General features: G+C 36.8%; 1 protein-coding gene across 3 annotated transcripts in view; it reads left to right on the top strand.

The window, feature by feature from the left end:
• The window catches only part of PCDH9 (protocadherin 9), a 670,370-nt gene that overhangs the window by 288,906 nt on the left and 354,442 nt on the right, over window positions 1–27,022 (top strand). The window contains exon 4 of one of the 3 annotated variants that reach the window (XM_058825599.1): window positions 5,140–5,205. The exons of the other annotated variants lie outside the window; for them this stretch is intronic. Coding sequence (XP_058681582.1) covers window positions 5,140–5,205 — 66 coding nt within the window. The remainder of the gene's footprint in view (window positions 1–5,139; window positions 5,206–27,022) is intronic. 3 annotated transcript variants of the gene reach the window in all.

Here is a 27,022-nt window from a genome sequence, read left to right as displayed (position 1 = left end):
GTTTTACTTCATCATTTAGGAAGTGACTGCTTCTGTGTAGGGTTTTTTGTTTCATTTTTGAAAATATGCAAAATTTCTTATCTTTGTAAATGATATAGTTGCTGCTTTTTCTTTCTGTTGTTTTTTTCCTCTTCCATGATGAGCAGCCATCACCAGTAGGTATAATATATTTAATATTTTTCTGTGTGCTTTCAAGTAGTGTAAATTACAGCATTTAAACATAAAGATGAGCTATGAGCAAAAGAACACCAAAGAAAATTTAAACCTGGCCAGCTAGCAAAGAAGGGAACCCAGTGATTTAATCTGGTGCTGCTTCTTCAACAAAGTGTTTACTGTGAAGGTACTTTATGTGTGTGTATTAATAAGAAAGAAAATAACTTTATCAACCTTAGCAAATTTCTCCTTCTTTCTGTCATCTGCTGGATCTTTTATTTCTTTAATATAATTAAAAGGTCAGAAGTTCATTGTGCTTAAATTTCTCATAAATGAAGGCAATGTCACAGAATCCTCACAGATATTACAGCATCCTCACAGGAGGATGGAATTCTATGTAAGAATCCATATGGAATTGTATCATTCCTAGGCTGTATGCTGGTGCAGTACAGTCACTCTCAGGCTCTCTAAATGAACCATTAAACACTACAGTGTCTTGACAGTTTTCCCATTTATACACACATTACTGTGCTGTTGAAAAGAAAAAAAAGAAACAACAAAGGAGATTATCCTTGCTAAGACCTGTTAATGATCAGCCATAAATAAGTGTCATAATTTTCCTTAGGACAATGTTAGAATCACATCATTTGACAGATTACAGGGTATTTTATTTTTATTTTCATGCAGGAGCCTCCTATTCTATTTCAATGGGAGAAAACAGAGGGGTGGGCTATCGATGCTACTGTATCAAAGCCATAATAACAGTAAATTCCTTTGAATACATATTTTTTTGCTAGATTTTGTTGTGAAATGAAGTCTCCAAAATGAACGGGGTTTATTGAGGCATACAAGTAAAGATTTAATTTTATTCCTCTTAGATCAGATATACATTGCAGGTTGTGTGAGCCTCAATAGGAGGAACAGGTATTGAACCATAGTGTCTAAACTCCTGTTTTGCTGGGGCTGAGACACAAGACTATTTGGAGTCCCTTAGTTTTTTTCTATTAGTTTCAGTGAGGTTTGTCTGATTTTAAAGTTTTTGTATGTGCATTTCTGCTGTGTAATTCTGACAGCTTGACTTCCAAAGGCAATTGTGTAATTTAGGCAGCTTAACTTCCTAAGACACTGTCACAACATCTGTCAGAACTGTTGAAAGAGGCCAAAACTAAGTATTAGTTGTCCAGGTAATCAAGGTTCTTCAGAATCAGGGTTTTACTTGTGAAATAGAGCTAATTTTTGAAGATAACAAAGTGCAGCAGGCTTTCTTCCTGAGGCAAGGTTATGATTTCTGGTGTCTGTATGTTTTAATATATGAGCCTAGAGGAAAAGGAGAGGAAAAAGCCTAAGAAGTTTGATTAATGGAAGTAGCTTAGAAAGAGCTAAGTATGAGGACTAATCTCAAAGCTCTTAGGCTGGAAAAAATGTCCCATTAATTTTAGTGGGAGTTTTGACTGCACAAGGACTTTCAAGATCAAGTGCTTTCTTGTTCATTAAAGGATAGAAGGTAATTAGAAATAAAGCACAGAAAAGATTTTATATAGTACTGCTTTTGTCAGCTGAAAAAATCCATATTATTGTAGGAGTTTTAGGCTAATCTTCTCTCTCCCTTTCTTGCATAAAATGATGACACAGTAGGTTGTTTTCATTACTCTTAGAGGTCCCTGCTTCTATCTGTTCATTTTATTGGGAAAAAGCAATTGGGAAGTTTTTTTTTCTGTTATCTTACTTGCTGTTGGATTGCAATCTCATCTATGATGCTGACTTTGTCATTTCCCTCTTCCATCCAAACCGTTTAGCTCAAGGTATTCCCATAATATTTTTGTTTGTAGATGTGGGATTATAAATGAAATAAAAAGCAAGTGTGCATTTTGGTTGAAAGATTTTGCTGATGTCAGCTCACAAAATAGAGAAACAGTTAGAAAGAAAAAGGTAAAACTGTACTAAGTTTTACAGAAACAAATCTTGCATGTTTTATAATACCTTAAATTAAGTTGACTTTTGAGCACCTTTTAGTGATGCCTTAGGTTTTAGCTTTTATATTTTTCAGATTCCATACTGCTTTAATGCGTAGTTCTGAGCTTCATATTAGGGGATGGTAAGTTCTCTTCCCAGAGTAGGTAGACAAAACAATTCCTTGCTTGGGACCAAGGACAACCAATCCAAATTTCAGGCCCAAGAGCATAAACAATGTGGACTGAAAAGAGCAAAGAAAGATGGGACTTCATAACCTAAAGCTGTAATTGGACAATTACCTACAGTATGCTAATGGACCAGAACTTGTAAAGTGTGAGACCTTGACACCAATCATCCATTTTGTGACCATATTGGTTCATCTTGGGTATAGCCCTGGCTGGGCTCTTGTACTGCCCAAGGTGTATCCACTGAGGCCCTTTAAAAAATACCTACTATATTCTCCATCTAGCCTCTGTTCTAAGTCAGCCTTCACAAGTCATATTCTTAAGACCTTGTGAACCCAACCCTGTATTTTAAATGTGTGTCAGTCACGAACCATTGTAGGAATAATGAATTTAGATCATCAGCTGATGGGAGTACTTTCTACACTGACCTCAGGGACAAGGCACTCATCTCCTGTTAGAACTTCATTCTTTGTAATACTTAAAAATAAGATTTATTTAACTCTTTTTTAACAACTACTCATTTTCCTCTCCTCTATATCAAAATCTTTTTTTTGTTCAGCCTCAAGCTGTAATTTATTTGTTTGAAGAATGTGGTCCAAGTTTAATTGTGAGTGGAATTGCCACTGGAAGATTGAGAGATGGGGATTGCTTTCTGTACAGCTTTCTATGAGGTGTTGGTGCACACAGGGAAGTTGTAAAATGGATGGGGATATTATGAATCTGTTGCTTCTTTGGTTCTCTTTTCCGTCCCTGAAATATGTAATGATCTTAACCATTCCCGAAAGCCTGGGAAAGTGAGAGAGACATATTTCACTTCTGATGTAGCTGTAGCCTACTTTTTTGTAGAAAAAAGGCATTGTATTTTATGATTCCATGAATTTGTCTTTTCAGTCTGAAAATTGTTATGTGAATGATATTTTGTTCCTGCTCATTTCTGTTTTATTTTGATGGTCTCTCTCCCTAAGCTTTTAGTTAGCTAAGGGGGTAGGAGAAACATTCATTATTTGTCTTATAATTCCTTTCCAATTATTTTCAGGAAACTACTTATTATTTCTGCAAAGGTGACATTTCTGTAAAGGTGACTTTCTAATAAGTAGGGAGGTATTAGGTAATTGGAGTATACTTTCAAAATCTTATCACTTTATCAAAGTGGATCAAACTGGTCAATATGCATTTTGAGAGAGAGCGAGCTTGGTCCACAGGGACCCCTTCTTTGCCTTTTCACCAGTTTGATTCCATTTCCTTTGAGTGAATTGCTCTTCAGTTGTACTCATGTAAATGAGGAAAACAATAATATGTAAAACATCACAGAAGGTACAGGCAGATTTTAGAATGAGGTGTTCCCAGTGGCTTTACCTTATTGTTAAACTCTCCTATTAATCTCCCTGGATTACATAAGTGCCTTTTCATGCAGAGTGTAAAACCAAGTAACATTTCTGCTTCTGTATGACCAAATAACATTTCTGATTGTGTAAAGCATTTTTATTTTGGGGTTTGTGGGTTGGGTTGTTTTGTGGGTTTTTTTTTTTCCCCCAGTAAAATTTTAAATGGCAAAAAGGGATTTCCTGAATTTAGTTGGAAATGTGACTTCAGATATGAGAGGAGAATACTTTTGGTAGATAAAATCCTTAAATGACTTTCTTCTTTCAAGGGGAGTTCTTGAAAAAGCTTTCAGAACAGTGATACAATTCTCCAAGAACACAGAACTTTTGTGAGACATCCAAGGTACCTGTTGGGAGTACTTTGGAAGAGACATGTGTTTTCCATTGCAAGTAAAAGTACTATTTGATGTAAAGTGTTCTGAGGATTTTGCTCACTATAGAGTGGTAAAGGAGTGGGTAAACCATTCTGTACAGAATACTAATGTTCTTTCTGAATATGGGGCACAGAGTGCTTTTTTGCAATTTGGGCATATTATTCTACAGAGAAAGGATTTGAAATTGTCCGACTTTCCAAAAACATTACTCTAAATGTAATGTTCTCTCTCTGGGAAGCTTTCTTTTCTCAAATAAAATTGAACAGTTTTCTGAAAAGGCCTGGTGTGGTGTTGCTTGCTAACTTTCTGACTGTCCTTCCAAATGTATGTGTTGTTTTGGCTTAGTTCAGAACTATTGTGGTAGTTTTCTGTTTTTGAGTTAAATGAGAACATCAGTTCCTCTCAGAATAGGCAGATTTGAAGGTTCTGCAAACTTAGTAACCTACTGAACTTTCCCTCCACTGTTCTCACATTCATATACACGCAGTCTTTATGACTCTAGTCCTTGGAGACGTGATATTTTGGGGTGTGTGAGTATTATACCCAGGAGGGAACCTGAAGTAGTACATAGAGCTATTTTTATTCAGCAGCTAGTAACAGAGCATGAACATCCATTAATGCTCCCACATTAAACACAGCTTTAACTGCAGTTTCAAAGATCTGCTGGTTTTGCTTTTTTGAGTCTCAAGGCTGATTAATAATATCTTAATAAAAAGCTTAATAGTGCATTAAACTAAAAAAAGGAGAAAATTTTCTTATTATGAGACATCTTGGTAGTTCACTAAACAGAACAATAAAAGCTCGTCTGAAATTCTGTTGCCTGACTACAACAAAATGTTCAACAATCAGCTTTCAGAAGCCACACTGATGTTTGATGTAGCATTTTAACTGTTACCACCCATATGTTTGGTAGGACACTAGGCTGTGAAGTTTGTGAACCCTCACAAAAAGTTATTTATCTGTCTTCCATAGAAATTTACTCACAATTTGCTTTCTACAGTACCAATATTGGGCCGTTTGGGGAGGTGGGTGATCTGAAGATCCGTAGTAAGAATGACACATCTTTTTTATTTAAATATTATTGCTTTTTAGGCACTGAATTTTGGAGATATGCCGAAGTACTTGTGGGAGATTTGGGTACCTGACAAACCATGGGTGGTAAGATATCAGATCCACTGCAATAAATAAAATAAGCATTTTATTTTAAGATAGGTGTTTTTGGGCCCTGCTGTCACTGAATTCAATGGACTGAACTCCTGCAGGGCTCAGAAGAAGTGCAGTACTGCAAATGTATTCAAGTGTGTTTCCATTCTTTTCAATATCATCACACCGGTGCAAAGTTGAAGTAATGCCTGTAGTGTACTAAAACTGTGTGGTAGCATCTGACAGGGGGAACAGAGAATTTTTCCAGCTGAAGTTTATAATAAGGCCATTTCTCTTATCTTTACTCAGACAAGTGAGTGCTTAGTTACTGCCTCTCACAGCAATTAATGGCTCACAGCTGGACCTACTGAACAGCACCCTTCTCCAGGCCTCCTCTTGAAAGTCTTGCTTAACACTTCCTTCCGGAGTCCAACCCAGTAAGCCAGGGAAAGTAACAATCTCCTTTTGAGCACCATGTGTATTTCTCTGAAAATGAGTCTGGCAGATGCTGTCTGTTGTCCACTATCAAAGTCAGGAAGAAGAGAAGAACCAGAGTTCAAAATTTCTAAAGCCCTCCATTAAGGAAGAGCCATAGTCTGTTCAGATATGTCCTTTTATTTTTTTTTTTTTTTTTTTTTTCTCCAGAAAGGCAGTCTAATCTGTCAGCTTCCACACTGGATTTTTTTGCAAAATAAAGGACCGTAGAATCTGTCCACTATATGTATTTTTAGGAGAGTCTCTTCAAAACTAATTCCACAAAACTCCATGTAGAAGCTCAGAACTTTCTACTGTTTTAAAGGTTGAAAGCAATAAATACAATTTAAATGTAGTTGCATCCTATTATATATTTAATTACCTTTGTTCAACTATTTAAACTATAAATTTACAGTATGATATTATTTCCTATGTAATATAGGCCTTGTTCCCCAAAACTACACACTTTTTGTCAACTTCCTTTAAGCTACATCATGAGAAAATTTCCTGGAAACTGGAGTTTCCTGTATCAGATTATAAATTTAAAATTACATTTTCTACCTATCTACTGGGTATTTGAATTTTTAGCCTTAACAGTAGGATACATTATCTTCACTGTAGGCATGCCAGAGATAAGGGGCTTGCTTTAAGTTTTTCAGTGTAAAATATTCCAAATAAACTTTGTTGAATCTCTATTAGTGTAGTATAAAATTGATCTAGATTAAAACCTCCTAGATATCTATCTCTCTCCTTTCTAAATATAGAGAATGCAGTGATTATAAATTAATTGATTACCACAAGAATTTTGAAGGAAATTTTCAGTAAAAAAAGGCATTAGACACAGTTAAAACCAAGTAATTTAAAGTGAACACAGTGGTAAATGGGATTCACAGTTGAGCTAGATGATCATTGTAGGTCCTTTCCAATTGAAATATTTTATTCCATTTTATTTAGTGCCCAACACTAGAAATCTAGGTGACTATAGCTATTTATAAATTATTTTTACAGCAATAAATAATGGTTGGACCTCACTGAGGCAGACTCAGGCAATGGAACAATATGTGAGACTAAACATGCACATGTGTCTTTAGCTCACCTTTGGTGTATCTCCTTTTGTATTGGTGCTGAACACAATGTTTTAGCAGAAGCTCTCAAGCCTAATATTTTATTTCATTGTATATTAATTTTAAAACAAAGCGTTGTACTATACTGATTTATTTAAATCTAAAGGCAATATATATGTAATGCTTCATGATCAAGTCAATTTTGAGAGAAAGTATATTGTAAGTATTGAAAGTATTCTATACATCACATTGTAAAAGCTGGCATCTTAAGAGCTACAGATATTAAGGAAATGTATTTCAGGAAGGTAGACGTTAATTACAGAAAGCAAGTACTAAAGTAACTAAACAGGAAGAAAGTTCTAAGCTTTCAAGCTAATTTTTGGAACATTTTATGTAACACTCAGCCTTTCCCTAAGAATTATGTTTGTCAGACAATTTTTTTTTCAGCTAGGTTCAATACTTCAAGAGATTTAAAAAAAATGTGTGAAATATTTATTTCCCATTCTTGTTCTAGGTTTTCAAAAATGGAGAAAGTTATTCTCTTTACCAGCTGATATTGGACATGGAGGACCTTAGGATTTTTTCTTTTTTTTTTTTTGTTTTTGATAGCTGACAGCAATAGCCTGTCTAGTCAGTTTAATTAAGGCTTCTTTTCTGTGCCTTTGAATGTTAGGCTTTGAAAAAAATCCTGCAAGCTGTTTCTTATGTAAAGTACTTTAGGTGTTCTAGCATATTTTTATCATTTTAATATTGATGTTCACAGTCTGAGAAGTATCTAAGTAATGTTGATGATCTCTAGAGTGAATGAGGACTGCACATTTTGCAATGCATTATTGAGTATGAATAAAGTTGTCTTGTATTCTTGCTTTTTTTTGAAACAGCTGAATTACCTATGAGTACTTTGCACATCTAAATAGCAGCCTCTTTCAAAAGGATTCTTGGCAAAGAAAATACCCATTAACATTGTATCTAATAGAATTTTTTTAAAAAAGAGCCTTAAAACAAGTTTCAGACCTAATGGATTTTCTATTTCTTAAAGTTCAATTTTAGTCATATCAGCCTTTAATATTTGTGGTAGATGGTGCTAAATACTAGATGCTGAAGCTTTTAGATTAGTGTCTCATGTAGATCATGAGCAGCAGGGCAGACAGCACAGTTTTGTGGGGGGACTGGGCTGGGGTGAGATGGATGCAGGAAAGGAAACACAGCACTCAGTGATGAATAATCTAAAGTATATTTAGATAACCTAATATATTTAGGATGTGGGAGAGATGAGAACACGTGGATAGCACTTGGTCTTTTAATCAGCCTATTTTGCAACAGACGCACATTCCCACACACACACATACACACCCACAGCAGTTCAAGCTGCATTTCCTTCAGCCCAGTTCAAACCAGCATGCAGGGCTACAGGACACACGCTCCAACTGCACATCCTGGCTGGGCCCTAGCTGTCAGCTGGATTCTTGTGCGTGTGGTTCAGGTTTAGCCTTTTGTGGGATGCTGGATGCCCATGGATGCATTCATTCATGAGCAGCTATTGTCTAAACTGTCTGTGGATTTATAAATCATCCTGTTGGTGTAAGCCACTATAAACCAAGCCAGTGAGCCTGTGGCCTCATTGTCATGTGGCTTCAGGCCAACATCCCTGATATCATCCATATGTAAGGCCAGCTAGTAGTTGTCATGGAGGTTATTATCATTCTGTTCTCCCAGCCCAAATCTGTTACAAAGTGTGAAGTCAGCAACAATTATGTAACAGAGTTCAGCCAGTGCAGCTTTGTCTTGTGTCTCACACTAGGTTAATTTTGTTATTTGCAGATGGGCAGTTGTAGTCGTGGTTCCTTTTATCTAAGCTGTGCTTTTGGGTAGATTCTTATCTTGTGTCATGCAATCAAAACAATCCCTTCTAGGAATATAATGGGACTTTGGCACTGACAGCATTAACATCTGTTCCTTGGGCGTGGAAATACTGCTTCCCACACCAACACATTAATACACAAATCAGGGAGTGTGCTTGTATAGGAGGGAGGAAAAAAAAAATCAGAAGCAGAAGGAAGGAAGGTTTGTGGAGGATATAAGCACGAATCTTATGACTGAGCTTGACCTAAATTAACAGAATCTTTCTTTGAGAGAGAAAGAGATGCAGATTCTAGGAAATGGGCTAAGGTTAAAGAGAATCCCAGACCACTCAAATATCCCACTTGATTGTGTACCACATAAATGACTTGATTTCCAAACAGCAGATTGTAGGTACTTTTTTCTCCTGTAAAAATTAAATTAAAATAAAAAGAAAAAAACCCCACTACTTTCTCTCTCCTGTTCAAGCTAGATGACAACTATTTGAGGCAGAATTCTGAGAAATTGAATGTTCTGTACATTTTAAATTTTGCAGTCTGTGTATACAGATATGGTTATTAATCTTGTCAGATTTTATTTTGTTCTGATCATAATTCTAGATGCCTATTAAATGATAAAGGAAGTACCTTAAATTGGATATAATTCTGGAATGTTGGACAAACAGCAATCTTTTTTGTAATTAGATTTTATTATGTCTTTGTTTTCAAAGTAAGCTTCTTTGCTGTTTAGAACTGTCATTGCAATTGCTTGGGAAACAGTGCTTTCAAATTAATCTAAATAGATTCTGGTCAATGAGGCACTGCTCTTCTGTCTCAAACATGAAGTGAAACTGAATTTATCAAGTTTATAAAAAAACAGGTTTATATAAAAAAAAATCTACATATATATCTTGACTTCACTTCTTTCCCTAATTGGTAACATACAATGTACAATTCTCATTTTTGATTCACCCCTTTGGTGTCTGCATCTCCCCTTAGGGAACCAAGCTGTTTTCCTCTCCTGCTGTAATTGAAATCAAACTTGTTGCAGTCTGTAATTGATAGTGAATCTAACAATCTAATGCTTTATATGAGACAGATGCACAGCAGAAGCTCATGAAGCAGCATGTGGAAAAGTAAGTGCCCTACTGGGGTGAAGATAGATTCATTCTTGTTTTGTTAAACAATATTCCAATACTTTGATCAACTAGTTCACCTACATTTTAGTAAGTTAAGAGACTCATGCAGAACATTTGGAGTATATGTGCTGTATTAATAGAAACAGACCACATCTTTCAGTCCTCATGAAGAATTGTACTTCCAGACTCTCATATACTTGCTTTGACTGATCTTTTCTCTTGAGATATTAAAGAAAAATATTCTAGTTTCTGTCTCACTGTTATTATGACAGGTCTAATGGCTCATAAGGGAATGTAAATCTAGATGTTCTCTCTCATACTTGTTTTGGCATCTAGTGTAAATCATAATCTTGTATAAGGAAGGCATCTTTTTGTCTCTGGGTGAAGACATTTGCTAAGAATCTGCCATTGGAGCAGGATGCTGCTGTCTATCAGCAATATGTAACATATTGCTGTTTTTCTTCCTCTCTTTAGTCATATAATGCTTACATTCCTAGTGAATAAAATGATAAGATATTTATAGGTATTATCCTATATCTTATATCTCCTTTCTCTCTCTCTCTCATCTATAAGGGAAAAGAGAGCCAGTCATGAATGTCATATTAAGTAAAACCTTAATATTTTAAAATATGTGGGATTTCTTTTGTTTTTTTTTTTTTTTTTTTTTCACTGTGTTGGAGATTTACTCTGCTTTCAACACTTGGGAGGGTTATATAGTTTTAATAGCATTATTCTATGTAGCTTCTCTTTATGACACAGCGTACTGTAATTAAATATAGAACTAAGAAGAAGTTGTAGGTTAATAATAACTGTGTTTGCTGATGGATTTCTTAAGATATTTTTAAGCATATTTTCTTAGCTGAAATAATGTAGTAGTTGCCTTTGTGGATTTCCTCATATCTGGTTTTGAAACGAGCCTCACATGTTCCTTCCAGTGCTACTGATAACAAGCTGTTATCAGCATATCTGAGTCAAGCAGACTAAAGCTTTGAGCTATTGCATCCATAACTAAGACTGAAGACCTAGCTTAAGTCAAAAATCACACTTTTTCTGTGATGCTTCTGACCCTAAAGATGTTGTCCTGTGCAAAGTTTACCAGGATTTCTCCTGGGGTAGCAAAATTCCTTTAGGTATATCTAAATAAATATTAGCTTTCTGGTGAATACTTATGAAGAGATTTAGAGGAAAGCTAGTTATTCTCTAACTCCTCAGATAATACCTGGTTTCTCAGGGAGCTGAGAAAAAATAGAGGAGGAATTAACTTCTTTACTCTGTTCACAATCACAGTAGAGATTATTCTCATTAAATATTTATCCATCATGGAGGAGGAAGAGAGTTGAGTAATCAAACAGTTGGTGTTAATTTAAATGTCAAACCACAATTAGAAAAAAAACATTCTTGCAATCAAACTTTATTGTGTTTTCCCAGTCTGTGCTCTGAAAAGATCCTTCACTCAAGGATTTCCACTCTGAGGGAAGAGAGTCCAATATGGATTTGACTCAAATTTCCTGAACTTTTTCCTCTTTTTGAAAATTCCATAAACTTTCTGTGACTCAGTATTTCCTTCACAAGTTTAACTTGAGGCTGTTATTTATTTCTTGCAAATAGATTTCCCTCCGAGTTGATCAGTTGCTATCCTGAATGGATTCTATGTTTTCCATTGCTGCACTGGAGGTACCTGTTGACAGTTTATCCAGCTTGTCAAGCTTTCTCTGAATAGGAGCACTGACTTCCAGCATGCAGAGCATTTTCCACCAGCTCGGTGTCATCTGCAAACTTGCAGAAGATGCCCTCTGCCTTATTATCCAGTTTATTAATGAAAGCATCAGCTGCAAAGGCATCATTAGCCCCATAACCATCCCTATAAACAAAATGCTGTTGGAACCATTTGAACCTGGCAGTCCAAGCAATTTTTCCAGGCACTTGTTAGTCCACCCACTCAAAACATCTTTTCACCAGTTTAGTAATGTGGATTAAATAAAATATTTTTTAAAAACTTAACAAGGATCAAACAAGGATACTTGCCTTTTTCACCAAGGCAATGAGCTCATCACAGAAGAAAGTCAAGATGGACAAGCATGATTTGCATTTGGTAAATGCATGTAGGATCTCCTCCTGCTTTGTGTGCCTGGATGTATTTTCCAGGAGGGGATTTTTTTTGAGTACTGAGCTTAGGCTGACTGACCTGCTGTTTCTCCAGTAATAGTCCTCCTGTTTTTTTCAGAAGTGGACAAATATTCCTGTCATCAGGAACCTACTGTAATGACCCAGACATTTTTAAGACTTCAAACAGTGGCTGATGTTCCATACACTTAATTGGTTTGTGCCCCAATCTTCTGCTGGGAATAATTCTTGAGTCTCCCAGACCCTAGCACAGGCTCAAAGGAGCTGGGAGGTTTGACACAGTCGTTACCCCTAGAAACTAAAGAAAAGAAGGTACCTATTACCTTAGTTTTTCCATGTTCTTTGCCACAAAGTTCCCTACAGCTTGAGTGATGGTCCCACATTTCCCTTTGTCCTCCTTTTCCTGATAATGTAACTTTGTTTTTATGCATCATAGTCCTCAGTAGTATGACCTCTAAGGCAGTATTGCCTTTTGTAATACAACTGAGCAGAGTCAGGATTTCCCCGTTATCCACACTGACCTAATGCTGTGCCTGTTAGATTTCCTGGGCCTCACACTGGGCTTTTCCTGTGCTTTGAAGAAGTTGTCACTGGTGATCAGTCAGCTCTCCTGAGCATCTATACCCTCCAGGGCAGTCCCATTAGATCCCACCAAGCAGATCCCTTACAAGTTTGAATCTACTTTTTTAAAGTCTATGTTTGTAATTTTTTTTTTCTTGGTAATAGTTTAAACTGTATGTAGTCCAGTCAGTTTATCAGCCACCAGTACACTTCTTTTAAATAAAGCCAATTCTTGATGGTGGCCAGAAGTCTCTTCGAATTTTAGTGCTCCACCATCTTGCCCTTTCAGAAGAGGCTGAGAGTCTCTTGTCTCTTTTGAGAACCACCCTTGTGATTGTGAGGGGTTCCCCAAGTTTTATTAAGAAGGTTTCATTTCCTCTTCTTGATCAATCAGTCTTTAGCAGACACTCATCGCTGCACCCAGCCTGATCTTGATCCGTCAGCTCTGCCAGTTAATCACGTGCTCCAGTGCAAATCTCCATGAATTCAAACTCTCCGTGTCCATAGAGTGCAACCTCTCCTCCCCACGTGTCCTGTGGAGCCTGTATGGGCTCCCTGTGATTGTTTTCAGCTCCACGAGTGTTTGTGTACAGGCACCTGAGGTGAGCCCCTGAGCTGCACTGCGTTAACCAACCATGATCCCTGAGAGTTATCCTCGTGTGTGACATGTTTTCACTTTCTCCTGCCCTTCCTCTAAGTCTCAGGTCACTTGCTCACAATCTCTAGATGTTTGAAATGCTTTTCACTAGATTGGAAAGCTTCTCTTCAAGCCTCTTTTGTAGGCTGAGTCTTGGCATACTTTATTAAACACATAAAGACATAGAAATACTTGACATATATATTTAATGTATGCATACATACAGAATATCTATGCACATATTTTGTGTCTATCCATCCTTAAAAACTGTATGAAAGTTCATGAATAGAACAGACACTTTATGTATATTGTTCTGCATTTGTGCACAGCAGTAGAAAGAAGAGAATGTAAGAAACTTCCTAAAGTACTGAATAATTATCTTTTTGATTTGGTATATTGCCTTCAGCTTTTCATCTCCTACATGACTTACTGGCAGTATTATCTTTCAATCTGATTTTTCAAATGGTACAATGTGTTTTTGGCTTTTTGAACATCATTGAAATGAGAGACAGAAAACAGTCATGCATATGCCTGGCCAATTTGATGGTGATGATTTATTATTCTTTGTAAAGAATGTGCTGAAATGTTTTGGAAAGGCTGGTCCTGAATAGGGATTCAAAACACAGTAGTTAAACAGATTCAGTATTCTTTTCTTCTAGAACTATGGTTACATTTAAAATAATCATCAACATATAGTATTCTAAACACATTTGACATGTAGTACTAAATTCTGACATTAAAAAAAAACATTTTTGCATACTCCCACAGATTTATTTTCTTTAAAAGCTATTTTTCTTGGTGGGGGAAAAAGAAAAATAATTTTTATGTATTTGAATATTTTAAGGAAGATATATCTATTATTTTATAAGACTAAGATGTCTGTCTTTTCTTGTAAGTGGGGTGCAACAGAGGTTGTTTAAGTGAGTATTTTTTATAGTATATTGGTATGAGAAGTCTCTTGGACATTCCTGGGTTTATATCATTCTTTATGCTACTTTGTTTCTTAAACCAATAATTATACTGTAGGTGAGAGAGATGAGGAAGTATTCATGAGAACAGTTCTTCACAAGTTTTCTTCACCTGTCCCATGCCTAATAAAGTAAAATTACTTTCCATGCTGAAGGAAATTTTTTCAGTTGCATTTTTCCTTGGAGGAGGAGAGAATTAAAAAGAACATTATGTTCCAGAACTCAAAGATTTTATGACCTAATGTTAAATGCAAAGGTGAAGTAGGATAAAAATAGACTACAAATGTGATTCACGATAAGAATTTTAACCTTTTAGTGGGGGGGAGGAAGGAACATTTCCTTCAATTGAAGATTTTGTGCCAGAATTTTTTTTCTGTTGATGTTCACCTGAGATGTTTTCTCTTAAATTCTTCTAAATATTGACTGTATTAAAAACCATGCAACCTGCTTTATACTGTATTAAATGAGAGCACAGCCTGTGATTAGGCAATGGATTGAAGCATTCAATCACTGCCTGAAACTGGGGTTTAAATACCTACAATGTGGATACTTTGAGTATCTGAGCCTAGAGTTGCAACACAGCCTCCAAGTGCATAGTGATTTTGTTTTGTTTGGGGTTTTTTGTGCTATTTGTTTTGGCTTGTTGGTTCTATTTTAATTTGGGTTCTTTTTGGTTTGGTTTGGGTGTTTAGTTGCTGTTGTTTTTTTTTCAAATCATATCCAAGAATTTGTTAAAGAAGCTTGGGAAAAGACTGCTCACAGAGGCTGAAGTGGTGTATGTATGCCTATTGTTTTTGTCCATCTTTTTTGTGCCATGGTCCTCAGCAAGACTTGTAAAGAACAGCCCACATGGTTGTCACTGAGGGCAGAATTCCATATGTTTTCAAATGCAGAAATTGAACAGAACATAAAATGTCAGTATAGACTAGCAGGAGTGTTTTGTGAGGATAAACAGAGGTTGTAGGGGGATAGAATATAAGAAAATAAAGGTAGTATAGAAAGTAATCTTACCCCTAAGGAGTTGCAGCTGAGACAATTATTAAACATCAGGAACAGGCCTGACTTTAACAGGGCACACCTGTAGCCAATGAGAAGAAGAGTGCTACAAAAGAGTGGGGTGGTTGGTTAAGGGGAACTGGAGTCAGTTGGGAACTGTGAGAAGAAGGAAGAGTCAGTGCTTAGAGGAGATGCCTACAAGAACCATCAAGGAGGTGTGAAACTCTTGCAATAAGGAGATAACAATATGGAACCTTTGCAATATAACGACAACAAGAGGTGATACAGAAAATGTAACTCAGCACTGTCTTTGTCAATGATTGAAGTAGCACAGATAAGGATAACTTTATCCTGATTAAAGTCAGCAGACATTTGCCATTGGCCTTCATAATGCTTCTGTGTTTTACCCACTCTGTGTGACTAAACTGGAATTTGGCCAAGTAGATGCTAGTGATTCTTCTCATCAGTAGGAATTTAGTCCATTCTGGGTAAAACCTTTGTTACTCTTCCTGCCATCAGAGTGAGATACATTGACATTACTTAAGACCTTAAAAATATTTCCTCATTTGTGATTATCTACCTGATTTGAGCAGAGAGGGATAAAGCATTTGTAGTGATTTTTGCAGCCTCTGAGGACTGAAAATATGAAAAAGAAAGAGGTTTCTTTTTTTTTTTTTTTCCCCCATGCAATATGTATCAGATTAATTGTTTCTGGTTTAGGATTAATGAGGTTTCATGGATGGGAATAAAGTGGATAAGCAGTCACTGATCTTTGTAGGAAAGAAATGGAAAGCATTTTATTCTGAAATGTTTCAACATTGCTGAGTCTTTGAAATCAATTTTCTGGGTTTAATACAGTGCTGTTTTGAGCTGTCATATTTCTAATATATTGCAGCACTGTAAACCCTCACATCCTGGACCTTCTTTTAGAGTATTTGGTATATGTGCCTGAGTACGTGAATGTCGCAATCAGGAAATAGCACAAAGTGAAATGGCTGTTACTGCATGTTTTTCAGTTTTGCAATGTATTGCAGATCACAAGGATTTATTACAAGAGAGGGTTGTTGATTTGGGTTTTTTATTCTTTTTGTTTGTTTTGCTTTGTTTTCTACTTAGATGATCTTTGCTGTGCTTTATTTTTTACTAAACCCTTCCATTGTCATAAACAATGTATCTACTAATAACTTCCCTTCCCTCACTAAATAATTCCTTAACATATAGTAAAAGAAATTATTGCATTTTTTTTTCATGCTCTCTCTGTTTCTTCTCTTCCCAAAACCCGACCTGACCTCTACCAACTTCTGTTAGGTTCAGAATCACAGGCTTTAGAAAAATAAAAGCTGCCAAATGTATTGGCTAGCAATTCATTTGTACACTTTTCAATTTATAGAACCGTCTCTCAGCCTCAGTTTTTAATTTGGTGCTTTAGATGAAATCCTATTTGGGGAAATCAATGAGAAGCTAACCAAAGCCTAGGCAGCTGCAGTGGTTAGAAGTTGACAGCTTTGATTGCATGCCAAACTGACATCTAGGTCTAGTTTTTCTGTTTTACTTATTCCTCATTCTCCAACCTTTTGCCATATCACATGGCACTATCCTATCAAGCTTTGATACTGGTAGGAGAGAATTTGTGTGCTGAACAGAGCATTGCTTGTTACCTTATACTGCAATTTTACAGTGACAGAAATATCAAATGAAAGAAAATATACAGCAGAAATAGGTTTTTGAACACAATTTCTGACAATGTTCCAGCTGCTATGCCTGTTGCTCTGATGCCCTTCACTGCTGATGATTTAAACCAGGCTATTGATTAAATCATAGCATTGGTTGAAGGTAAAAAGCCAAAGAAGAATTTATATAACACAAAAGGATAAGGATACATACAGAAATATATTATTCATACTCACTGCACACAAAATTATTGTGGGTCAGTTCATGTTTTCCACAAAATTTCTTTACCCTTTTTGTGTTTTGAAATATTCAAAATGTTTTTGATGAACTAATATGGCCATTAAACTGAATGATAGCAAGAAAATTAGGACAGATAAAATAACATTATGTGCATTTCCTTCCCCTATCTTAGTAATGGATTTAAACTCATAAATACACATTTAAATGCATGTATAGAATCTAAATAAACACATAAATCACAAAAACTGCTGAGGAACGCATTGAGTCCAGATAGCTTGGGGTGGAGCTGCAGACTGAGGTCTGGGTGGGAGCCCAAGGCAAGAGGCCACGAACTGACCACCCTTTGCACGATGAAGGCACAGGGACATGGAGAGACAGCCACGTGACCGGACACTCAGTGACACAGCAGGCACCAAAGACTCCATACTCTGTCAGGTTTGATCAGTGAGGGGATAAAAGCCCAGTGATTCCTTTGTTCCAGGCCCCTCCTGGGAGACACCAGCTCAGGCAGTTTCTGTGTTTCTCCGCCATGAATAAATGGCTTTATGGACTGAGACATCTGAGACTCTGCTGTGAGAAACCTGGCACCAAACTGGCTAGGAAACCTGGTCTGGCTGTGTGAGTGGGGTGTGTGGGGAGTTAAAAGAGAGACCTGTTGAGTCACTGTAGCTGAAAAGGGCTTTGGTCCCAGCAGGGTCAGTGAATGGTGGGCATGTGACTGAAGCAGTGCCTTGTGAACAGTCCAGCTGGGATGTTTCCTTAACAAAACTAAATAAAGACAGCTCTCAGCTATAATGTTATTTACATATAGCCACATGTGTGAGCTATTATAATATATATTATTACTTGTGTAATAGGTAGTATGCAGAGGTCAGTTAGCAAAGTAAATGAAGTGTCTCAAGAAGTCAAAAGACTTGATAAAAAACAAATATTTTCTGCGATCCTTATAGTACCTATAAGCATTTTACCATGTAAATCCAGCCTCCAGATGTCTATGGTACTGAAAATCAGGCACTGTAAACAGTGGGTAACAGAACAGATTTTAATTGTATTGCAGTGACAGAAAACCAAGACTAGAGGGGAAAGAAAATAGAGACCATGATGCAGAGAGAAGGTGAGAGTAATGAGTGCCTGCTTAGGTCCTTCTCTTCTTGGGTGAGGTCGCTCATTGCAGCCATGGGTTAGGAAGTGGGAAAAGCAATCAGCTTTTGATAGTTCTGTTCCATTGTGGGTATGGCTAACATTGAAAGCTCTTTTGGGGAACCGCTTTGCATCATGCTTTTATTTTATTCCAGTTGGCTGAATCTGTCCTGCTTAAAGTAGGTCTGAAAGAAGAGTAGGTGTTTGATCTTACTCTGAATTAAGTCAATACAGAATTGGTTCTGACTTTAGTGGCACAAGTAATGTCCATAGAGAGAAACCATTTAAGCCCTCCCAGCATATTTAGAATATTTCCAATGTAAAATGGGAACCAGAAACTGAAATCTTACAGTTTTGACCTAAACCTACTCTTTTGCTGGGCACTTGTTAGACAAACAAAGATTTCTTTGACATGCCATTAGTCACTGTAAAGACGGAGTTTAATAAAAAGTCCAGAGGAGTAAATTATATCATTTTGCTATCTCTAACTGTACTTTAAATACTACCCCAATATTAATTCCAGAACATAAGGCCAGAAAAGGATTTTCAAATAGTGGCCTATAAATTGCTAGTGACCTACTGTTTCAAAAATTATGCCAAGGCTAACTAAGGAAATCCCAAGAGATTAAGTTAATGAGATTAATATTAAAATTATTCATCGTTGTCTGTGATTACATCTGTCCATGTCTTTTCCATATTGTTGCTAAAGAAGTTAACAACTGAAAGCAAGTACAGTATCAGCAAGAAGTGTTTCTTTGAGTTTTAAATTTGTTTTTTGGGTTTAGACTTTTTTTCCCCTCATTAACATAATAAATCCCAAATTGAGATGGGATTTCTTTCCTCAATTTCCTTTGGGGTGTCTTTTTCAGCTAGCTAGGGAAATTTCTTTGTTTAAATCATCCTGTTATCTTCTTTCATTTTCTACTTTTTTATGACAGTAGAATTAATTATATTTATCAAAATAGTAAGTATTTAGAATGAGAATTTGTCTTTTGTCTAAGGTTGTAAGTACACCTAAAAATAGACATTGTGGGAGAGCAAATTCCCAGACACAGACTGATGTTTAAACAGGTTATCATCTGAGTTGTAGATGTCAATTCCAGGGCAAAACCCCCAAATTAGTTTATAGGTTCAATGTGGCAGAGTCTGTAAGTTCCTAAGCTTTTTCAGTTAAAGTTAATATTTCTAATAGTCTGTCAATGCAAATGCACAGGGGCTGAACTACACATTCTGCTGTCAAACCTGTGGTATCCAAATGTGTTTAGACACAAAGGGCGAGTGACCCTGTGAATGATCTCCATGAGATGACACATCATCCAGTGGGTGGATTTTAGGAATGTGTATCACGTGTTGACAGTGCTGAGTACAGTGTGAAGCAGCATCCAAAGCCTTTGTTGCCTGGAGGTGGACAGATGAAGAGCCAGCCTGCAGCAGGGGGGCTCGCACACAGCTTTTGCAGCACTCTGTTGGGACAGACCAGGGGCTTGTCTGGGGAGGAGCATGATCATTGTGTGCATCTTTTTAGTTTGCATGTGAAGAATTAACAGTTTGAGCATACTGTATTTATTCAGTGAAGTTGTACTGGAAAATAATCTGACATTACAGACACTTAGTGGCTTTCCTTGAAGCTAGTGTCATTTCTACATGGCAGGGAGCACAAGATTTGGGATGTAGGAAAAGAGAGAGAGTTCAAATGTAAGGAATCATGACTCAGTGGAATATTCTAAGTCAATCTGGTGCTCAGTGTGTGAGAACTTTTTTTTTTTCTGATTTCAGTTCTATTACAGTTTGTGCAAAGATGATAAACCAAGAGCAGATTTGAAACATAGGTATAGAATACAGGGCAAAAATTCAAACACACATTTAAAAAAGAAAAGGAAAAGAAAGCAAAAGCAAAATATGCAAAATATGTTTTTCTCAGAAATTAAAGGAGAAATTAAATTTTAAGTGGTATTTTCACAGATATTTATGTCTAGATTGATAATATGATCAAGTCTAGGAGAAGAAGATACATCTGCTGGGTGTGTCCCATTGAGCAGCCATAGTTCTTTTCCTTCATGTCAAGGTTTCCATTCTGCCTGTCCCACCAGGCAGTTGGGAATTCCCTTCCAGGAAGCTCCATGTTGCAGAATTTAGGTGTTCAATTTCTGAATGCACGCAATGTAATTTATGGGTCTTTACAATGATCTAAAGCATATTTAGAAACAAAATTCTCATTTGTCAGATTGCAGATTTCTTTGTAATGCTACTTAAATATGTGGAAACGTGGAAACATAGGAAGCTTTTGAACAAAATGAAAATATGAGAAACACATATATTTTTATTATTATTAAAGAGTGTGAGATCTCTGCAGTGCATACACTCCACTCCAGACATTTAGTTCTTATGTAATAAGTACAGTGATCTTGAAAGAAATTTGACAAGATAAAAAATAATAACTATAAAGATTGTTTTATACTGCTCTTGTAGTGGCTGCATTGAGAGCTAGAATTGATTGAAAATTCCAAAATGCATGATCCTGACTCAAATTTTTATGCTACAACTGCAACATTCAGAAGTCCTGAAATCACTAGTTGCAGATTATATGCAAATTCCATGAGGTCAATGGCAATTTTTCACATCTTGTTTGATGAGACTTAGGGTGCACAGCTCTTATTCTGCAAGTATTTTTAATACTTCACAATCCACTCCCTTGGAACCAGAACCAGCTCCTTCCTTATTCTACTTATGCAGGTTACACTGCATAATCCACAAAGGTGCTGTTGTCTTTGCTTCTGTGAGGAAAGTATAAATTAGTTTATTGTGAAATAAAGCTCAGCACCCCACATGACGTGAATTCTGCATTGCAAACATTAGTGATGTTAGGCTAACAAATGCTGGCAAAACATGTTGGAAGGTGGACTGCTGGCTAGGCTCTCTGAAACAAGATACTGAACCCCAGAATGCTAGCATGAAATCCATAGAAGCTTTGTCATGATTTAGTGAAATGTCAAATTATGCCTGAAGAAAGATGGACAGACGTAACTCATAAGCACAGTAGGAACAGATGAATTGCAAGGTCAAATCTCATTCTGGAGTAGAGCACTAAGATTGATTTTTATTTCATTTTTAACTCCACCAGAAGATTAAAAAATAATAATATTAGGTTTTCAAGCCTATGCATGAGTATCCATAGAGTGGAAAGCTTTTCTCAGAAGTGTCTCTTTTTTCTCATAATTTCTAAGTGTAGATTTTTTTTTTAATTTTGTTTTTTGTGGATATATGAGTGAAGATGACTTAGGAGAGTAAAACTTTTGGGTGAAAATCTGTAATTTTGAACAAAGAGAATTAATGACCAATTTTCATGCAAGCTTTCATGTTTGAGATTTAAACTTCTACCTCAGTTGTACAGAATGAATTTACAACATATCTATCAACCTGCCCTCTCATGAAGAACAAAATCTGTAGAAAATTATATGAGCTACATAAGTGGTATCAGAGAAAAAACCCACATTACATTTAACCCTTCAATGTAGGGATAGGTAGTGAATTAATCACTCATCATCAGACACCTGGAAGCTTAGATTAAATCAGCTTATCTCCATTTAGGTCCCACAAAAAATAGTACCCTTCCTGTCCTTCTGTTTGTTTTTGGCCACACCTGCCACATTAAATGAATGAATTCAGGGACCCACTCATGCCTTCATCCTTAGATTCCATTTCGGGTGTGCTCAATATGTTTGATTCGTTTGTTTGGGGCTTGGCATATGGATAAAGACTAAGGTTCAAGGACAGCTTTTCAATTTACTTGATCTCTCCTTTGATCTTGGACCAAAAGCAATTAAAGGAGTTCCTTCGAAACTGGCAGATGTCTAAGCATGGAAGAAGATTGCTTGTGGTTTCATGTGCTGTACTCTTCTGTGGGGCTAATTTCTCACCCCCTGCATTTTGGAAACTAAGATGGACTTCCTCTTTACTGCGTTTGTCTACCTTTTTACCTCAGTGGCAACTAAGCCCCACCCAGTCACTCCCTCACTTTCCCTGTGGTGGGATAGGGAAGGGAATCAGAAGAGTAAAAGTGAGAAAGCTCATGAGCTGAGATGAAGACAGTTTAATAGATAAAGCAAAAGCTGCTCATGCAAGCAAAGCAATATAAGGGATTCATTCACCACTTCCTACAGGCAGAGAGGTGTTCAGCCATCTCCAGGAAAGCAAGGTTCTGTGATGTATGCTGGTAATTTGTGAAGACAGTTGTCCTATAGACCCATTGAATCCATATCTGTTCAATTTAGAGAGAAAGATATTGTGAGGGCCCATGTCAATGGCCTTATGAAAGTCCAGACAGAGGGCATCCATAGCTTTTCCCTTGTAATCTAGTTACTCATCACAGGAGGCCACTAGGTTTGTGAGGCAGGACTTGCCCCTGGTGAAGCCATGCTGGCTGTCCTGAATCATCTTCCTGTTCTCTGAGTGCCTTGGAGAGGATCCTCCTCCTCCTCTAGGAGGATCTGTTCCATCACCTTCACAGGCACAAAGGTCAGGCTGACAGGTTGGTTGTCCTCAAGGTTCTCCTTTTCTAACCTTTGTAAACGTGGGTGTAGTGTTTTCCCCTTTTCCAGGTACTTGTGACTGAGTCTGAATGCCATGACATTGCTAATAGGGAGAGTGGCTTGGCAACTGCATCAGTCAATTCCCTTAGGAATCTGGGATGCATCTCATCATGTCCCGTAGGCTTTTGTCTGTTCTGGTTCTTCAGGAAGCTGATCTTCTCTTAGAGTCTTTGCTTTTCCCAGTCCCAATCCTGCTTTCCATTCACTTGAATCAGGGAGAAGTCGCCAGGATGGCAGGAAAAGAGTTTACCAGGAAGGCCAAGGCAAAACAGTTGTCAAGTAGCTCAGCCTTCTCCTCGTCCACAGTTTCTAATATACCAGTTGTGTTTATTGGTGGCATAAATGCTTCCTTGGACCTTCTTTTTCTGGCTGACATACCTGTACAAGTGCTTGTTATTTTTGCATCCCTTGACAAGTTCAGCTCCAGTTTTGCTTTTCATTCCCTTCCCCACACAACTGGGAGACATCCATATAATTGTCCCAGGGTACCTGTCCCTGCTTCCACTGCCTGTGGAAGTGTCTGTGTCACTGGATGGCACAGACGTTTTTTTGAATTTGTTGCATGTCTCTTTGTATTTTCGCACTGGTAAATGTCATCATGTGTATTCTTTTTTATTGTTCAGCTAAATGTAGCTTGTATTCACATGACTGTAAGAAAAATTCATGTCTTGCACCATGTCTAAATATTTCTTCTGACTGTGATTTTTTGAGGAATGTTTGGACTAAGTTTCAAAGAAGCGGCTATACTTTTGAAACTGTTGTCATGCTGTCACTTCTTACATGATAGAACAAACTTTCTGAAGTTACCTCTGTAGAGTCTTTATATATCCTGGCTTTTCTGGCTGTGAATCAAGATCCCATTAACAAGAGTTCTTCTGATCACTCTTGCTACATTTGGCAAAAATAATGGGATACCTCCTAAAGAAGATAAGATCTAAGCTGTAAAGGTCCTCAAAGATTAAAACAATTTCAATTACCCTTCCCACTGGTCCAGATTTAAGTGTAGTTTAATCCTTGTAACCACCTCCACTTAACAAGTGAGTCACACATTTTCTATCACATGAAAGCTGTGAATATTCTGAAGTGTAGCCTGAGATTGAAGCCAACACATAAATCTCGCGTAGATGGACAACAATATGACTATTTTTTTCTTCTAATTAGTGCACAGCATTTTTGCATAATTTCATGGCAAAGAGAGAGTTTGGTTTAGTAAGAATAAATTATTTGGTTTGGTATTCTTTCAGTTTAGAAATATTTTTTTTTTTAACATACTGACCATGACTGCAATGTTATTTGAAACACTGTATGCCATGGTCAGTTGTCCAGCTTTGACACTGCATGGTTCAAGTCAGTAAGAGGTAACACTGTCAGCAACACTGTCTGGCACAGCCTTTTGTATCAGATTTCCTTAAAGAGATATTGTTGAAATTGTCTAGGCTAGACTCAGAATATAGCAATGTGAATTATCAGGGATCATCCTTTTGCATTTAGTTAGCAAAAGTGTTTCTTTCATGACACACAAATGCATTGTTATGTGGCCTGCTAAATGGTTATAAATCATCAATATAACTATTGAACTACAGTTCAGTATTAATAAATAATTGTAATATTAAACATAGGTTAAGCATTTGATAATTTTGCATTTGTCAGGGGTTGTTTGTTTGTAATATCTTGTTATCTTAGGTAGGAATGTAGTACTCAGCCAAGGTACATTTATTTTCATTTTCAAGTTCAGCCTTCCAAAAATATTTCTTGACAATACAGAGAAAGTAGCTTTTGGAGAACCTAGAAGTGGAATGACTCCCATGCATTAGTGTGTTCAGCACCTTATAAGAAAACCTTGCGCAGGCATACTAATTACCAACCAGATCATGTAAATATATTTGTCTGGTTCTCTCACTAGAGCTGCAAACTGTAGCTCCCTCTCTAAGCAGTTATGTTGGCAGATGGCATGCTGGTCCTTTTCCAGTAGACTTTGCCAGCTCACAGGGCTACCACCCACTCCCTTCCTCTTTCCCCAACCTTGCACCTCCTGTATCTTTTTAATACCCTTGCATCTCCCCAGAGCTCTTGGAAGGTGCTGTATTTAGAGAGAGGACAGTTTCATGTTCCAGGAGATTTTAAAACATGCCAACTAAGGCTTAGCTGGCATGCTAAAGTTTGCAAGAGCATCTGTCTATAAAATATTCTGACTCTACTTCTTATTGATCTCTGTTGGAGGCTTTGAGGGGAAGCTTGCAGTTCTTGTTCTACAAACTGAAAAAAAGAGAAAAGTCCTTAAAAAAAATCTGTAAAGTAGTTGGAACTTAATAGAAAATATATTTTGTTGGTACCAAAAAAGATGGCTTCAAGGCTACTACTCTGTCTTCTCTTTCCTGCTTACCATGATTTATTCTGAGAAGTTGTGCTTGCAATTTGAAAATTTGAAAGAGACTTTTTTTTTCAGGATGGAGACTCTGGAAATAAAGACTGTTTAATATGTGAAGTTAGAGAAACTCTTTTAATGTCCAAAAGTGAATTAAATCTGAAAGTTAAGGCAATGACCATGATCAAAAAAAACCCCAGATCCACAACAAAGTTCAGCTTTGTGAGAGATTTTCTTATTAATTAGTACTCATATAACATTATAGGAAAATCTATAATACTAAGCAAGATCAGATTCCCCAAAGAAAAAGGTTGGCTATGCCCCAAAGGCTATACAAACTACAATGAAAACCTGGGCAAATAATGGGTATCAAGAAATTTTGTTAGTTTAAAACCAGAAAATAAAATTATATGTACTCTTTATATTTTAAAATATTTACCAGCTATTAATAAACCCTTGTGGTATCTCTATCAAATGTAATGACATGATTTTTATTAGGCAGAAAGAAGGTTTGGTGCTTTTACATTTTAACTTATGGTGCACCTAAACTTCGTCTACTATTTGCACAAAAAATGTCTCATTACATGAAGGTAATTAGGTATCTGTCATTGCCAGATGCTGTTCCTTTTTTAAAGATGGTGACATTTCAGCACTGAATTAAGACTGGATTTGAATAAGGATTTACAACCGACCTTCTCTACACTACTTTCTTATCATAAAGCACACTGTACCTAGGTAATTGCAGTTTTCTTCATGCCATTTGCAAGGAATGCTGTTTAGGGTGGAGAACAGGACTCAGAATTTTGAGGAAAGCTCGTACTTTAAAGCTGGCACAAATTAAAGCTGCAGTTATGACTGGTAGTTGGCAGAGACAGACTGCAGAGTACTTTGCTCCAGCAGGTCTATCCCTGCACGACTGGCTTCATTATCAGCCAGCAAGCAAAAAAATGGAAAAAAAAATTAAAAAATAAACCCAAGAAAATGAAAAATGTGAAGATCACTACTTTGAATTCCTGCATTCAAATGCAGGTTTCCTGGCCATGTGGGTTTTTTTCATAGGGGAAAGATTCTGACTTACTCTTTTGCACTTCAGTGAAAACCAGGATCTTGTATGGTTGTTATATTTCTTGTGCTTATGGAAGCAGAGATGAAAGAAATATTCTTCATCACCTCCATGCTCCATTTGAAAAGTTGATGAGCTGTAGGATATCTTTTTTTGCTTTAGTTGGTCTCCGCAGCAGTGGAGGATATTTGCTCCATGTGACATAACAATTCCTATAAGCAATGTTTTAAATTCCAGAGCCAGTCTTTGAAAGAAGATATCAAAAAACATAGCCATCCTTTCTTCTTTTTTTTTTTTTTTAGTTACAGGAGAGGTATTTTTGTTTTCTTTTGTTTTACCACATGTAGCTGAATAAAGTTACAGACAGAAGACTGGTGAGTCAGTAATATGTCTAGTGACTTAGTGCTTCCGTTTCCATGTACTGAATCCAAAAGACACTTGCTTGGTTCTGCTTATGTCAAATTATTATGAAAAATCTCTCAGTCACTTTCTGAACATTTCCACTGTTGTCATAAAATTGTTAGCAATGTGGAGGGTTGATAGAGTAATATTTTCAAGAATAATTAGTGACTGATTTTTTTACTTGTTGATTTTTTTTTTTTTTTGCTTTTAAGCCTGTTTCTTTTTTGAGTGACTGTGGTGTAGTACTGTATTTTCACAAGCATGTAGTCAGCAAAGGTAATACTTCAAGGTAACAGTCCTATCAGCTATAACCAGTTACCCACACATTGCACCCTCTCATCTTGTGGTCACTGCTAGATCTTTGGGTTTCTAACCACTTTGTAATTGTAGCTGCCTTTCTGAAAACCTTTATCTTGTCATGGAATCATAGCATCATTTAGGTTGGAACAGACCTTTAAGACATCAGGTCCAGCTGTTAACCCAGCACTGCAAGTCCACCACTAAGCCATGTCCCTGAGTGCCACATCTACTTGTCTTTTAAATATCTGAGGGATGGTGATT

Source organism: Ammospiza caudacuta, chromosome 2 (genome assembly GCF_027887145.1).
Source record: "Ammospiza caudacuta isolate bAmmCau1 chromosome 2, bAmmCau1.pri, whole genome shotgun sequence".
NCBI classification, from domain to species: domain Eukaryota; kingdom Metazoa; phylum Chordata; class Aves; order Passeriformes; family Passerellidae; genus Ammospiza; species Ammospiza caudacuta.
This window is presented reverse-complemented; position numbering and strand designations above follow the sequence as displayed.